Source organism: Aotus nancymaae, unplaced genomic scaffold, assembly GCF_030222135.1.
Source record: "Aotus nancymaae isolate 86718 unplaced genomic scaffold, 86718_ANA_hifiasm-v0.15.2.pri h1tg000010l, whole genome shotgun sequence".
Classification (NCBI taxonomy): Eukaryota; Metazoa; Chordata; class Mammalia; order Primates; family Aotidae; genus Aotus; species Aotus nancymaae.
The window spans coordinates 27,061,585-27,078,824 of NW_026988421.1; the positions used below are offsets into that span (position 1 = coordinate 27,061,585).

Consider the following 17,240-nt stretch of genomic DNA (forward strand, 5'->3'; position numbering starts at 1 on the left):
TAGCAGGGAAGCTGGCTCCTGAGCGTGCCAGGCTGCCTCCTGAGGCTCCTCCTCCTCGCTCTCTCACTCTCCTGAAAGAGTCTAACTTACACTAGCGACCCGGGAGCAGCCAACCAAATCCCGCCCTTTCATCCAACATCCCTGGAAAAAGCACTAGGGTGGGCTTGGAACCCAGCCTCCTGGGAGGCTGCAGAGCCCAGGGGCTGAGAGCCGGCTTTGGAGCTGGAGACTCAGGGCTGGCTCTACCCCTCCGGGGCCGGGGCACCTGAGACCATGATGCAACCTCCCTGGACATGAGTTTCTACCCAGTCGAGGGATCTCCCTCCCAGGGTTTCTATAAGAACAGGCAAGAATGAAGTGCCTTGCACACAGTAAGTGCTCTGTGAACTGTGGTTGTGTTGTAACAATTAATTTAATTACTTCTGGGGTGATGGTCTTTGAGGCCACCACTTATGACTGTGAAGGGTGCACACTGCCCAGAGCACCACCTGAGACGCTACAGAGAGCAGAAATCACACCCAGGCCCGGGCCTGGAGGAAAGGCGCTCTCTACAGTTCACACCAAGGCTCCCAGGGTTGCCCCTGTTCCCCTTAGCACCATCAGGGAGGGCTCCCTATGCCTGATGGGGTAGAACGGTGTCAGGCTGCAGTGCCCAGAGGCTGAGGGGTGTCCCCTGCACCAAGGGGCCAGAGGGGCAGGCACTCACCAAGCAGCTGGACGCCCCGCGTGAGGCCGTAGACGTCTACCAGGGCCCAGAGCGGGTCAGCTGTGCGGACCCCGCTGAAGAACAGCATGACAGCTGAGTCGTTGATGCGGTGGAAGACACGGCCCTTCTTGTCCACCCAGAATGCGATGATGTTGCCCTCATCGGCAAACTCCTCGGGTAGTGCCTTGGCCCAGAAGCCACTCTGGGACACCAGGTCAGGGCAGGCGTACTTGGGCAGCGAGTCAGGGTGGATGCGGGACGGGTCCTTGCTGGTGAAGCCCAGCCGCAGCGCCCCGCTCCAGCAGCACTGCTTCTTGGTGATCTGGGTGGCAGGGGGTGGCCTCAGCCTACCCTCTCCCACTTGGTCATTCGGACCAAGGGCAACCCCCCTTGGGTGGGCTCCTTGGAGTGTCCCACGGCAGCTTGCCCAGCATTCCAGCACCATTCCCTCCCCAGAGCCCTCCCTGCTGGGAAGACAGCAAGGGGTTCCCGTGGCCACCACCCTCCCGGTTCCTTCCTTGTCACAGAGAGAGGTTGAGAAAGGCATAAGAAAGAAGGAAGAGGGGCAACAGAGAGGAAAGGCAAGGGAAGGGTGTGGTGGTGAGGGTGGCAGCAGGCAGTGGCTGAGGGACAGAGTCCAGAGGCCCGGGAGATGCAGTGAGGGAAGCAGGAAGTGTGAGGGGGTGGGTGTGGGGGGCAGGGACAGGGGCGGAGTGGGGAGGCAGGCCCACCTTCAGCCTGACTTGCTCGTAGATGAGGACCGGGCGGTTGCTGAAGGTGATGGCGTTGCAGAAGCTGGCCTGCCTCTTGACGGCCTTGTGGCTGAGGTCCATAACAATCTGGGAGCCCTTGGTGTGTGGGTGGAAGAGCAGCGGCGTGGCTGGGAGCCCCCCACCTGGCAGCACCGGTGGACAGTGCTTCTGCTTGTGGTGGCATCGGTGAGAGGTGACGGGGAAGGGGCCTCCGATGGAGTCTGCAAAGGAACAGGCCACGGTGTCAGAGAACTTGACGGGTCCAAGAGCCAGACCAGGGTCCCCTAGGGAAGGGCAGAGGCTGGGCATAAATAGAAGTCACCCGGAGCCCAGTACTTCCACCACTGCCGCCACCCCTCACCACTATCCTTCTGCCACCATCTCTCACCATCTCCCGCTCCACCATCCCCACCATGCTCTACTGGTTCACTATCCACCACCTCTCTCCTCTACCTTTCCCATCACCTCCCACCTCCACCCTCTCCCACCTCCTCTCCCCACTGGTATTTACCACCACCCTCTGCCTTTCACCACCTGCCATGGTAGCACATCACCTTTACCACTGCCCTCCACCACCACTCACTGGCACACCACCATCCTTGGTTTGTTCATTTATTTTACTCAATAAATATTTATGACATATCTGCTGAATGCCAAGCTCCGTCCTGAGCACTGAAACATGAAACATACATGGATCCTGTCCTCGGGGCTGTCACTAACTGGCTCTGTAACCTTCGGGAAGACGCTTCCCTCTCTGGCACAATGGGTGGCCTCTACTCTGTGGCTCCAGGACAAGTCTCAGCAGCACAGGCAGCATTAATTAAAACACAGCCTGAGGGTCTAGGGGCTCAGGTGGAGCCCCCAAGATCCATGCCCTGTCCTTCAGGAAGTGGAGCCCGCCCATCCCGTCATCATGGGGAAAGAGAACCTTGAAGAATGGAAGAGAAGGGGGTGGAGCCGTAGAAAACCACAAAATGTGACAGAGGCCTTCTGGGATGTTTCAAATTTTGGTCCTCCAAGGCAGGAATTTAATGATGCAAAGAGCTCGGCATTGGGCCTCCCTAGAGGAGGAGGAGGGGTTTCCAGGAAGGAGATGGAAGACAGAGAGAAGGGAGAGGGCGAGGCCCGGCCCTCAGTCCCTGCTGTGTTGGCTTTGGTCTGCATCCCTCTGTACCACTTTGCATCTCTGCTCCTCACTTCCCCGGAGGCCCCAGACAGCAGTCTCCACAGCCCTGGGCCAGCCAGACACCCTGTGCATCAGCCTGCGGTCCTCTCTGGAGCAGCTTCCTGCCTGCCAGGCTCACTAGGAGGGAGTGGCACGAGGAGGAGTTCATCTTGTCCTCACCAAGGAGACAAGACGGGAACAACTGAACAGTGCGAGGGCTTTGGAGCTGTCAGGTTGTGAGGGCTGGAAATGCTCATAAGAGACCCAGACAGTCTGGAAAGGCTGCCTGGAAGAAGCTGAATGGCCTCTGGATACTGCAGAGGAGGGTAGGCCATTTCAGGGAAGGGGACAGTTGGGGCGAAGGGCAGAGAGAGGCACTGGCTAGGCAGGGTTGCCTAGAAAAAATGCCCACTGCACTCAGGCCAGCCTCAGACGCAGCTTGACTCTTGGTTTCATAGAATATGTGCTGGTGAAAGGCAACATCACACATTGTCGAAGTTTACATCCACAGGTAGAAATGGAAGCATAAGAGAAAAATAACCCCTTCTGTATGGGTGGTTAACACACCGTGGTGCATCTACACAATGGAATAGTACTCAGCAGTAAAGAGCAATGAACTACCGAAGTGAGTAACAGCATGGGTGAATTTCACAGTAATGATGTGAGTGAAATTAGCACATTAAAAACAAAGCAGGCCGAGCATGGTGGCTCAAGCCTAAAATCCCAGCACTTTGGGAGGCTGAGGCAGGCAGATCACCTGAGGTCAGGAGTTCGAGACTAGCCTGGCCAAAATGGAGAAACCGCGTCTCTACTAAAAATGCAAAAATTAGCCGGGTCTGTTGGCAGGCGTCTATAATCCCAGCTCCTCGGGAGGCTGAGGCAAGGGAATGGCTTGAACCCAGGAGACGGAGGTTGCAGTGAGCCGAGATTGCACCATTGCACTCCAGCCTGGGGAACAAGAGCAAGACTTCATCTCAAGGAAAAAGAAAAAAAAAAAGCAGTACACGATCCATGGAGCAACTGCAGGGCCTCCTTTCCCTTCAAAATGCTTCCTCTCCTTCCACTTTTATCAAATTCTAGAAAGTGCAAATGAAGCTTCAATAATCAAAAGCAGATGAGTGGGCCAGGCAGTGAGCCAAGATCATGTCACTGCACTCCAACCTGGGCAACAGAGCAAGAAACAACAACAACAACAAACAACAACAGCAAACAAACAAACAAAAAGCAGATAAGCGGATGCCTCTGATGGTGGGGTAGAGAGGCAGGATTATCAAGGAGCACAAGGGGACATCTGGCGGTGTGGCTGTGTTCCTTATCTTTTTATTTTTAATAGATGGTTTCAATGGCCTATGTGTTCCTTATCTTGATGTGATAATGATTTCATGGGTGTATACATATGCTAAAACTCAACAAATTGGACACTTTAAACACATGCAGTTTATTGTACGTCAATCACACCTCCATGAAGCAGTTTTTAAAAACCTGCTGAGCCCAGCTGCTGCTGAGAGCCTTTCCTTTGGGGTTCCCCCTCCCCAGCCTCCACTCAGAATCCATGGTGCAACTGCAGGGCCGCAATCCCTTCAAAATGCTCCCTCTCTTTCCCACCCATCCTACTAGAGGTCTGGGACCCTGAGAAAATGTCCAGAAAACACAGACTCTGGGCAAATACAGTGGAGACACAAGGGGCCAGAGACCCAGACCCTGGAAGGACAATCCCTAAGGCCTCCCTTCCAGAGAGGACCCCTGTCAATCCCAGTGTGGGTAGGGGGTGGAGGGTGGGGCTGGGGCAGCATGGGCCCAGCACCCTGGCTGGCAGCAGAACAGATGGAAAAGGTGGGGTCAGGGGGACTCTGGTCCAGGGGCACCAGGTGCACCCAGGCATGTGGCCTCCAAAAGACACACTCTTGGGCACACAGGTACACTTGTGAGCATGCGAAGGTAATCCTAACCCTAGGCCATTCATCCTCTCCCGCATCCCTGATACCAGGAACTGCACATGTACATGTGTACTATGACACACATGCATATTCATGTACACATGGATGTGCAAAACAATACATACAAAACACATGCCTATCACACATGGGTCATATGCATCAAATAATAGTGGTAGTCATTTGCCGAGCTCTGAACTAGGAGTTTTACATACACTTACTGTTTCACCCTTACAACAAACTTACAAAATAGGGAGGGACATTATCAACCCATTTACAGATGACAAATCTGTGCCTCAGGGAGATTAAGTGGCTTGCCCAGGATCACACAACCAGTAAGAAAGGGACCTATGAGCCAAACCAGCAATCTGACTGCAGGGCCTTTGTTATTGGCCATTAATAGGCCAGGCGAGGTGGGTCACACCTGTAATCCCAGCACTTTGAGAGGTCAAGGCAGGAGGATCACTTGAGACCTAGGACTTGGAGATCAACTTGGGCAACAAAGCAAGACCTCATCTCTAGAAAAAATTTAAAAATTAGCTGAATGTGGTGATGCATGCCTGTACTGAATCCCAGTAGTCCCAGCTACTCAGGAGGCTGAGGCGGGGAGGATCCTTGAGCCCAGGGGTTGAAGGCTGCAGTAAGCCATGATCATGCCACTGCATTCCAGCCCGGGTGAGAGTGAGATTCTGTCTCAAAAAAATAAAAAGGCATTAATAGCCAAGAATTCATGGATTTGGTATGCTGGATAAATTTTTTAAATGCAAATTAAAGAATGCTTATAACCTATAAAGTATGGAAAAAAAAGGTTCCTTCAGGCCGGGTGGCGTGGCTCATGCCCGTAATCCCAGCACTTTGAGAGGCTGAGGCAGGTGGATCACTTGAGGTCAGGAGTTCAAAACCAGCCTGTCCAATACAGTAAAACCCCATCTCTACTAAAAATATAAAAATTAGCCAGGCGTGGTGGCACATGCCTATAATCCCAACCACTTGGGAGGCTGAGGCACGAGAATTGCCTAAACCCGGGAGGCAGAGATTGCAGTGAGCCGATAGGACCACTGGACTCTACCTGGGCAACAGAGCAAGACTCCGCCTGAAAAAAAAAAAAAAGAAAGAAAAAAGGTTACTTTATGTACCACCTAAAACCATCTCATGTGGCTCACAAGGCAATACATGGCATTCTATTATGTTGTCTCCATGATACATGTATGTATACCACCAAAACACAGAAATGTAAACCATGTCCTCAGCCCCTCTACGTTCCTGTTGGGATATGACACAACCTGGAAAGCCAATGTTGAGAATGGTTTGGCAGTTTCTCATAAAGTGAAAAACACCTAACATAGGTCCCAGCACTCACACTTCCGGGCATTTCCCCACGAGAAATGAAAACATGTCCACACAATAACCTGTACACAAATGTACAGCAGCTTTATTCATATAAACTAGAAACAACTCGAATGCCCTTCAGCTGGTGAACAGTTAAAAATGTGACACCTCCACGCAATCACTACTCCACAATAAAAAGGAACATAACCACTGATAGACGCACACAAAAAACGGCTCTCAAAAGTATGCTACATGAAAGAAGCCAGATGCAAAGGACTGTACGCTGTATGATTCCATCTGTATGATATTCTGGAAAAGGCAAACTGGAGAGAGACGAGACCAGCAGGTATCAGAGAATGAAAGCAGGGGCGAGATTTGACTACAAAGGGGCACAAAGGAAGTATAAAAACTAGCCTGGACAACACCATGAGACCGCATCTCATTGTACAAGTAAAAATAAAAATAAAAAATTAGCCAGGCATGGTGTCTCACACCTGTAATCCCAGCTACTTGGGAGACTGAAGCGGGAGGATGGCTTGAGCCCAGGAATTTGAGGTTGATTGAGGAATGTGAATTTGAATTTGAGTGAGCTATGGTAGCACCACTGCACTTCAGCCTGGGTGACACAGCATGATTCTATCTCTTTAAAAAAAAATGGGGGGGAAAGAAAGAATGTTCCATATCTTGAGATTGTGGTAGTGGTTACACAACGTACACATTGTCAAAACTCACAAAACTATACACTTGAAAAGGACGAGTTTTACTATATACACATTATACCTTAGTTTATGAGGTATAAACTATATTTAGAAAATATATACTATATTTAAAGAATTACTGGCTGGATGCAGTGGCTCATGTCTGTAATCCCAGCACTTTGCGGGGCAGAGGCAGGCTGGTCACATGAGCCCAGGAATTCAAGACCAGCCTAGGCAACATGGCAAAACCCCTTCTCTACAAAAAAAAAAAATACAAAAATTAGCCAGGCATGGTGGTGCACACCTGCAGTCCCAACTACTCAGGTGGCTAAGGTGGGAGGATCACTTGATCCTGGAAGGTTGCAGTGAGCCATGATGGCACCACTGCACTCTATCCTGGGCAATAGAGCAAGACCCTGTCTCAAAAAAAACTAAATTAAAAAATAAAATCTATAATACAACTAACAAGTCACATCTTCGTTCAGATGGAGATAAGAGAGGCTGCACTTTCTGACCACCATGGCACCCCCATTAGCTCGCCCTGGGCAGTGCCTAAGATGTGGCCCTCTACCAGGAGACCCTCAATGCTTAGCTGGACCTGTCACCCTAACCTTAAGTTTCTTCCACATCTGTGAAACAGAACAGGGGTTCCCTGCCCAGGTATGGAGAGAGAGCACTTTGGTAGCTGCAAAGCCCACTCACTGACTACCATGCCTGTCTTCTCCTGCCCACAGTGTGGGCAGGCCAGCAGGACCGCCATGGAGGCCAGGCCCGCCCTGAGCAGGTGTCCTCAGCCCCTTCTCTCCATACTCAGCTCCCTGTGTGATCATCGCCCACCGAGCCACTCTGGGGAGACCACTTGAAAACCCTCTCTGGTGTGCCAGGTGTCTCCTGCCACAGACTGTGGGCTCCCGTCATGTGGCAGGCCCCAGCTGCACTCCTGACCTGTCGCTCTCTGCTCCTGGCTCCAGGGGAGCCCCTGAGCACCCCTCACCCAATCTAACAATCCTGCCTCAGGAATAAGCACCCCTTGGTTCTGTCCTCTCCTGTCCACCCTGCGGCTACAGCCCTAACTCAGGCCTCGGACACTCTTCTGAACCAGGGCCGGGGCCGCGATGCACTGTGCCCAGTAGTCCTCCAGGGGGCGCTGTTCTCATGGACTACGAGTGTCCAATCTGGCAGCCGTCATCAGGATGACCCCTCTTCCCCCACTGCTGCATCCCTGCTCCTGCTACCCTCTCCTCCATCCTGGCTGGCATTAAAATCTTGGGGGCGGAGGGTGAGGTGGAGAGCAGAAAGCAAAATGAGAATGAACTCTAAGCATAGCTCTGATGCCAAGGGTCCAGAGGGGGCAGCTTGGGGTGGGGCTTCCTCCCTACACTATCCAACAGGGTCCTCCCAGCACTGGGACTATGACCCCTTAAGGTGCCTATTCTACGAATGAAGGAGTTGGATTCAGAATGGTTAAGCCAGTCACTTGTGGTCACAGAGCAGTTATGTGGCAGAACTGGCACCTGAGGCCACGTCTGGGGTCCTTTACCCTACTCAGCATCTGGTACTGGCACTCCTTTTCCCCATTTGTCCAAGACGGCAGGCGCTTCAGAGAAGGCTGTATGCAGGAGAGGCTGGGCAGCCTGGGCTGAGGGAGCAGCTGCAGCAAAGGGCCTCAAAATGCAGGGCGTGTGGGCTGCACAACTGCTCCACAGGGGCACACACAACTGGATAGAGCCCCAGTTGTGCCACCTGGCTCTCAGCTGAGCTCCCAGGGAGGGCCCTCAAGTGACAGATTTACAGGCTTCTTGTGAGCCCCAGTGGGGGCACCCTCCTTGGGCAAGGCTGCTGCTGACAGGGTGGAAACTCCCCCCACAGCCCCATTCCTCCTGGGCATTTATGAGCTGCGAGACACAAGCCTGGCTGGCCCTCCGGGTGACCCTCAGCTGGCAGACCACATTCCTGCCTCTCAGCAGGGTCCCAGGGCAGATGCCTGGACACACATAGCCTCCAGAGTGACCTCCCCATGGCCCCACCAAGCTCTGCCCCAGAACCACTGGCAGAGCCCCAGATGCCCCAGGCTGGGCTCAGCTGGGCTGCCAGGGAGAGATGGGGAGGAGCTCGCCACCCCAGTGGAGAGCAGAGGCCCTGATACTGATAACAGTGCCCAGTCTCTCACAGCTTCAAGGACAGTGTCTTGATTTATGCCCCCCAACACCACTCTGGCACAGAGCCTCTGAAGTTAGGTTTACACATTGAGTGAGGAGCCCAGATCTGAACCCAGGGCTAGCTGCCTCCAAACCTAGCAGCTTTGTCACTAACTGTAAGACCTCTGGGAGCCTCACTTTCCACATCTGTAAAATGGGGTCATGGCAGACCCTCATGGGATTCTTGTGACGATTAAAATTGATGGTGTATGTAAAACTCAGTAAGTGGTTGCTATCATTATTATTATTATTCATATCACTCTGCCTTCCTGCCCCCACACCTTTGCTCAAGCCTGCCTCACCTGCACCTCTCCAAACCCCACCCACCTGTCAAGGCCATGCTGAAGCCCACTGCATCCAAGATCACCTTGTTCTGAACCTGCGGTCCTGAAAACCAGTGCTGGCATCATCATCTTCATCCAAGAGACAGTCTTGTCTCACTTTCTGGGCAGTGGAGCGAGGCACAGAGAATGAGCACTGGAGGCAAGAGGCCCTGGGTTCCAACCCTGACCAGGCCACAGACTTGTGTGACTTTGGACAAGTTGCTTCATCTCTCTGGACCTTATTTGTTTCTCTGTAAAATGAAGCTCATCATAGCTGCCCTGCCCACCTCTCTAGGCTGTAGTAAGGCCTCCGTTAAGTTTATCGATGTGAAAGAATTTTGCAAACTTATCATCTGATCCCAACATAAGGTCTTTTTTAAGAAAATTAAAGTAAACACAACCACTGCAGGAAATGATCGGCTCATTTCAGTCCAGTGGGAAACCAGGAACTTCAGTCTTATTTTACCCCAAACGTTCTCATCTCAGATCGCCAGCATGGTCCTGATTTGAACTCGCTTATCGGCATTAACAGAACAGGGCTCCCTCTGGGGGAAAGGATTTAGGAGTATGGTTGGAAGGCTGGGGAGGCCTGACTCCTGGTGGGAGAAGGACAGGTGGGGATGGAGGCTGGGAGACAGAGATGATTGTAAAACTGGGCAGAATTAAACTTCTTTGGGTTCCCTAAAGGGGCCTCTACCACCCACACCTGCCTCTGACTTCCAGGCTTGGCCCAGGCCCATTTCTGTGCTGGGAACCTTTGCTTCCTCCTTCCCACCTATGTATCTGACTTTCTCATGCATCCTTCAGACCTAGATTTTTCCCAGATGTCCCTCTGACCCCTAGACTAGATTGGGGGCCTTACTATGGACCTCTGAGGACCCCATAGCCCCCTAACAGAGCACCCATCACCAAGCAGCCTTTCCCAACCCTGGTTCTTACACGGGATTAAGCCCAGATGTCCCAAGGCACTTACTGTATGCTATGCATTGACTTGTCCCTTCTGCATCCAGAATGGTTTTGGTTATATGCCATCCTCGGGAGAGTTGAGAAGTCACTCCCATCAGTTACTGTGTTCTGCAGAGTAGCACTGCGCTGGGAAAGGCTGCAGGGTTATTTGTGCCTGTCTGTCATGGACTGTGAGCCTCCCTAAGGCAGAGACCATTGTCTTTTTTATTACTGTTTTTCTATAGCCTAGTTCACAGCACATAGTAGGTCCTCAATAAAAATTGCTGAATGAATTGCTAGTGTTTGATTCTTCTATCTACTGATGAATTGGCAGGAGTTCAGGCAGCATCCACTTTGTGCCTTGCCCTTTCTGGTGTCCAGTGGAGAAATTAGAAAAAGAAAGGAATAAAGGGAGCAGCTCCCTTCCCTGCCTAGCAAGCCTGACTACAGCCATTCCTGCTCAAGAATCTTCACTAGCTCCCCACTTGCCAGCAGTAGAAGAGAAGCAGATAAGGAAGGCCCTGAGGGTTGATTCTTTCTTGTGTATCAGATGCTGCAGCATTTTTCCTTTATACATAACCTGATGACACCCTCCAATTCCTGCAAGGCAGGTGTCTATGGGAACAGCCTCTACAACCACCATCCCTGTGTCCAGTTCTTGGCATTCAGGCCCTTGTGTGACCCCTTTCCCCTTAAGCATAGGCTGGGCCTAACAAGTAGCTTCTAATGAATAGAACAGGGAAGAAGTAATGGAACGTCACACCCAAGACTGGGTTATAAAAAGACTGTGGCTCCCATCTTGGTTACTCTCTTGCCTCTCCTGAATTGCTCCCTCAGGGGAAAGCCAGCCACCATGGCGAGGGGCCACCCTGCAGAGAAGCCCATGTGGCGAGGGACCAAGGACTGCCCATAGCCACATGAGTAAGCTTGGCAAGCCTTCTGATGCAGCCACAGCCAACAATGTGACTGCAACCTCACGACAGACATGAAGCCGGAGGCACCTAGCTAAACAATGCAGAGATTCCTGAGCCACAGAAACTGGGAGATCATTAAATGTTTGTTGTTTTAAGCTGCTAAGTGTTGAGGTGATTTGTTAAGCAGCAATAGATGACTAAAACAGTATCAATAGTCCCATTTCACAGATAAGGAAACAGAGGCTCTGAGAGGTAATAACTTGTCCAAGGTTACACAGCTGGTAAGTGGCGGAGCTGGGCTCTGAACTCAGATCTGTCGCACTCTGCAGAGGTTCCTCTGTGGGTCACAGCTAGCTGGCTGGCATGCTCAGTCCCCCTCTCCTCCCAAGTCAGTTTCTCCATGAACACCGTAGCCCCATGCATGCCCAGGTGGGGACCATGTTAGCACCCTAGCACCTCCCACAGAGCGCCTGGCATGCGAACAGCAGGTCCTGCTGCTCCCTGGAAGATGAATGAACTCATCATGACAGGGTGAGTGAAAGAAAGTGGCAGGGAATGGGCAAGACTGGTACCTTCATTGCCAAGTTAATCCCCAACTGAGCCTTTTGCTCTCTCACTCACTTTCCCCATCCTGATGTTTCTAGCAGCCAGAGGTGTATACAGCTGTGCCTCCCAATTCCCCACTGCTGGGAGGAGGACCAGTCCTCCTCCTCTCCCTCTTGTGTCTCACCTCAAGATTCCAGAAGGGGACTCCAAACATAACTCTTCAGGGCTCAGCTGCCAATCCCTGTCCCTGTCCTCCCAGCATCTCCCCAAAGCCTCCCAGGTCAGGCCTGGAGAATAAGGGGAAGCATAGCTCAGTAACATCAGCAGCCCTAGTTCCCCATATCAAATCCACAGTCACGCACGTGTACATGTGTGGACACACACAGATGGCAGGTATGCCCCATGGCAGACACAAGCACAGTTGTGCAGGCCCACCAGGGCTGGGGGACAGAGAGATAGCAGGTGAGTGTGTATGTGTGTATGTGTGTGTGCATGTGTATATGTGCATGTGTGTATATGTGCATGTGTGTATATGTGTGCACTTGTGGGTGTGTGTGCATATGTGTGTATAGGCATGCATGTTATGTGTACATGCATTGTGTATATGTGTGCATGTGCATGTGTGTATATCTGTGCATGCACGTGTGCATACCTGTATGTATATGTGCACACACGTGTATGTGTGCATGTGTGGCATGTGCACATGTGTATTGTGTATGTGTGTGCATGCACGTGTGTATTCTCTGTGTGTGTACACGTGTGTGTGTGCGTGCATGTGTGTGTGCGTGTGTGTGTGCGTGTGCACTGGCAAGCACACACAGGCCTAGAGGAGCCTCCACAAAAGCCTTCATAAAAGCACACTCCACCTGTGGAGTGCTTACTATGTTCCAGATCTACTGCCCTTAGCGTCCACCAGCTCTCTTAATCCTTCCTATAACTCTACAAGGCAAAACTTACCCTTCCCAATTTACAGAAGTGGACGCTGAGACGCAGAGACATGAAGGGACTGATCCAAAGTCACACAGCCAGCAAGAGTGGAACAGGATTCAAACTCGCTGGGAGAACACCTGCTCCGCTTTCTCTTCCTCTTCAAATGCTGCCTGGCGTCCGTGTCCAGCCCTGGCCTCACCGCCCTGATGGTTCCCCCACCCACCCCCTCAGGCCACCTTCAGCTCCAACTGCCCTGCCCTCCAGCAACAAGGGCCTCTGTCCACTCCACACTTTTCCCCCTCTAACCATTGACCCAGCATGTGCTGGGAACCACTGCATGCCAGGAGCCAGGCTGAGGTAAGCGAATGCAGAGTTGTAGTGACCCGATGCCCACCTTCCTGGAGCCTACAGGCACGAGCGGGACGTGGGGGTGTGCAGGTGTGCACCTTCAAGCCACAGAGCTCCCCTTGGTCTAAGCCCCCAGAGCTGCTGCCGGGAGATGGGCGGCTCCCTCTGCTAATCTTGAGTCTCACAAGGCCACTGGATGCCTTCTCTGCTGCTGCCTGCTTGAGGATTAAGGAACCCAAGAAGGGTAAGTGGGGGACCTGCCACAGAAGGAACAAGGCCTGGCTTCCCCGCTGAGGCACCAGCTGTGTGACCTCAGTTAGCCATTTCCCTTTCCTGGCTGCAGCATCTCCCTCTGTGACAGGAGGGGGTGGGAGCCAATGTCTCAGGTCCCTGTACCCTAGCATCCTCTGACACTCAGGGTTGTTAAATCCAGAGACTGACCTGGGGGTGACACGTATGTCTGCATGCATGTGCGTGTGTCACCCACACATCAAGCATCAGCAAGGTGTCTATCCCTTACCCTGGAGCGTTGAAGGGAGAGGAAGGAGGAAGGGCAGAAAAAGGAAGGAGAGGATGGCAGAGGCGAGAGGAAGGGGGGCCTCCCAGTGCCACTGCTGCCTTCCTCCTCTCACCCCGCTCCCCACCCCTGCCAGCCTGCCCTCAAGACCGGGAGCAGCTCTGGAAACCTGCCGATGGAAGAGATCAAGCGTGTAACCGCTGAAACCGTTTTCCAAATGGGAATTCATTTCCCCACGGGTCTCCTGCCAGGCTGGTCCCAGAGGAGCCTGACTCTTCACCACCAGCCCCACTACAGACACACACACACACACAGGCATGGCACAGGCACAGAGCACCACAGATGTGGCTGCCCCTGCATGGAAACGCAGGCACAGCCACACACAATCACTTCAATCCACAGTTAGAGACACATCACACAGGTACACAGAGATCCAAAACACAGATACGCATCTGTTGACATCAGAAGCTCAGAGAGCCAAAACACGTCCACAAACAAAACACACAAATAGATAACCCCCAACACACATACAGAGTCCTGGGTCCTCCTCTCTCACCCTCCTCTCACCCACCTTAACGCAGCAATCCAAAATGTTTGGCCTGAAACAAGCCGAAAGTCCAAGGCCTTAAAGAAAATACAATCAAGGACCATTTCAATGTGTCTTCAGGAGCCCAGCTACAGGCTTCGGCACCGCTAGGAAGGAGCAAACCCCTGCGTCTCCCGCTGGCCCCAGCTCATTTCCCAGAAGAAGGTGAAACCGGAGCCACCAGAGCAGTCAGTGTGTGTGTACAGGTGTGGGCACACCTGGGTGTGGACGCGTGAGGACACATATGCAGGGGTTCTGGTGAGAGTGGGGGTGGCTGTGTAGGCACAGGCAAACACTCCCTCTCCACACTCTCCAGCTCCTGTCCCCTCTATTCATGCAATGGCAAAGGCCAGGACCAGCTTAGGGGAGGCCCCGCCAGGGTGCACGGTCCTGGCAAAACAGTGGAGGCCAAGGCAGATGGGGCACTTGATGAGCGCTCACTGATGGCCACCTAGCCCGGACGCCCAATTCCTAGAGTTCTCAGAGCACCCCAAGTGATCCTCCTGCCCCCAGGGAAATGGGACAAATGACAAATGAGAGAGAGGGAATATGACCCTGAGCCAGGATGCCTTTCCAAGCCCTCTTGCTTTTCCCCATGTTAAGTTCTCTGCTCACATGATTCATATAATCTTGTTTTCTTTTCTTTCTTTCTTTTTTTTTGAAACAAGATCTCGCTATGTTGCCCAGGCTGCTCTCAAAATCCTGGGCCCAAGCAATCCTCCTACCTCAGCCTCCAAAGTGTCTGGGATTGTAGGCATGAACCACCAGGCCCAGCCTGCATGGCAATTGTAGGAGGGTGCTATCACTAGCCTCATTGACAGGTGAGAAAACCGAGGCTCAGGAAGACATTTGCTTCCTTACAAAACACATCTATCCACTCCCAGAGCAGGAGTTAGGGTGGCCTCAGGTCCACACTCTAGGGAGCTTGTGCTCCAGGCAGCTGCTAGAGGACAGTGTACTGTGTCCTGAGCCTGCTCTGAGGGCCTCTCTGTCCTTCCCAGATCACAGGCTTGCCCAAGCCTGACTCCAGTGGAAAATGCCAGTTGGCTCCAGACCCTCTGCCAACAGGCCCTGCTGGGGCCAGCAAGCCCCGAGGACAGCCCCCACCCCACAGACAGGCAAGGCCAGTCCCAGGTCAGCCCAATCCAAGTCTCCGGCCAAGGCCCAGGCCACTGGCAGTGCCCCTGGCCTGGCTCCGGATTATGTGTCTTCCAGGGCCTTCCATCTGTCACTTAGCCCTCCAAGCCCAGGACGGAATTCATTTCCTTGTAGGAGAGCCAATGATTTGCTTTTCCTACATCTTTCCCTGTCTTTTTGTTTTTTAATTAGAAATTACTCTCCCAAAGTCCACAGGCTGGAAGGGAGAAGCCACCTGGTCATCAGTTCCGGCCGCGGCTGCCCACGCACTCCTGCTGCCACCCTCCTTCCTTCCTGAGCCTCTCCCAGGCTCCTCAGTGCCCGCTGGACTCAGCAGATGGACACTGCTCCACCTCCTAATATCCCATCTGAGCAGGGAGTGGGGGACACAGGGGAGTGCGTCAGGGACTCCCCAAGGTCAGCCCATGCTGTTCTGGCCAGTTTGTAAAGGAACCCCAGTTCCCAGGGCCCAGAGAAGACACACAAGTCCCTAGGAAGCCTTCTCCTCTCCGGGTCTGCTGCCACATCGGCCATGGCGCTCCCAAGACCACACTACTAGAGCCAGGGGAACAGAGGACAGGGGTTGGGGCAAGCAAGAGCTCTGCAAATGGGGAGCCAACCAGTGGCCCCCCTCCCTCCCACCCCTCCAGCTCCAGGCTGTGGGTCTGTCTGACTGTGGAAGTGAATTGCAGGGGTCAGAAGTTCACTGCCTCCCTCACAGAGCACACACTAGGAGAGGCGAGGTCAGGCGATATGAGTTGCTGTCACTTGCACACCCGTGTGCTTAGGCACAAGCGGGCACAGGTGCACACCCATGGGCACCTTCAGTGCCTTCTCACCAGCACAGGCACACACACACTCAGCACACATGTGGGTGCCCACATGTCTTTGCAGGGCTCCATCATGGAACCCAGTACCACCTCCAAGGCCCACATCCCAGGACGGACAAACAGGTCCCCCCAGCAGTCTAACTAACTGTGGCTGCCTCTGTCCCGGGAGAGGCAGGCAGAGACACCTAGGACCTCGCATCCCACTTGGGGGCTAGTCAGCACCTTGGTAAGAGGACATGGAGGTAAGAGGACAAGGAGATTTTGTGGGGAGCCTCAGCTGCCTGACCTCCCACTGGCTGTCAGGGAAGGCGCCCCTCTTCCCGCTCTCCCCAGCTCTCTTGAGGCTCCCCGCCCCAGAACCCACCACCAAAAGGCGCCCCTGACACAGCCCCAGAGCCCCACATGGAGTGAAGAGGCAGGGGCATGACCAAGCCCTCAGCCCCAGCGCCCCTCCGCCCGGCCTCCCCAGGCGGTCCCCGGGCTGCGGTGGGCGGGCCGGCAGGCAACCGCGGGGCCTTACCGTGGACAGTGCTCCGGGTGATCTGTCCCCCCATCTCGGACGACAGGCAGTGAAGCCACCTCTGCTGGGCCAGCCGGCTGGTCACCAAGTCGCCCTGGCCGGCACCTCCCCGCCTCCTCCCCCGTCTCCTCCCCCGCGGGCGGAGGCCGGCATGGCAGGCCCCTCCCGCGCCCCCACGCGCCCCCTCCCGCACACGCGCACGCCGCCCGCCCGCGGCCAGCCGGCCACACGCGCACGCAGCACGCACACCCCTCCGGCCGCCGCCTCCCCGCTCCCACCCACTCCAGCCTCCCCACCTCCCGCGCTGGTACAGCCGATGGGATCTGTCATGTTTATTTACATAAGGAGGAGGAGACTAGAGGCTTCCTGAAATAGCAGCGAGCTCCAGAAAGCAAGCAGAGGCGCGCACACGCACACATCCCCATCACACACAGTCCCATCCCAAGGATGTAGTGACACACACACCCCTCCCCAATCACCCAGGCCAACCGACAGCCATTCATTCACCAGCCTCATGCACCTACTCCATGCAGAGGTCCAGCTAGGTGAGAGGGGACCCCCTGGGAAGCATAACAAACATTGTCCCTGCCCTCAAGAGGTTCACAATCAAGCTGATGAAGCTTGTTAACCAAGTACTAACACCGTTTCTGTCTTCTTCCAAGCTCTGTTCCAAGGCCTTTGCAAGTAGTAACTCCTTCGGTCCTCACAGGCTGAATGATGAGGTCAGTATTACAGTCATTACCAACAGGTACCATCTCTAGGATGATGATGATGGTCTTACAGATGAGAAAACTGAGACAGAGAGAGGCTGCTCATCTAGAAGAGGGCAAGGCTGGGATGCAAACCCAGGTAGTGCTGCACC

General features: G+C 53.7%; 1 protein-coding gene across 1 annotated transcript in view; it reads right to left on the reverse strand.

The window, feature by feature from the left end:
* NEURL1 (neuralized E3 ubiquitin protein ligase 1) overlaps window positions 1-17,240 on the reverse strand; it is a 100,666-nt gene that overhangs the window by 26,393 nt on the left and 57,033 nt on the right. The window contains exons 2-3 of the mRNA XM_012439468.3: window positions 1,438-1,679; window positions 707-1,028 (exon numbers count right to left, since the gene is read on the reverse strand). Of these exons, the coding sequence (XP_012294891.2) occupies window positions 707-1,028; window positions 1,438-1,679 (564 nt within the window). The remainder of the gene's footprint in view (window positions 1-706; window positions 1,029-1,437; window positions 1,680-17,240) is intronic.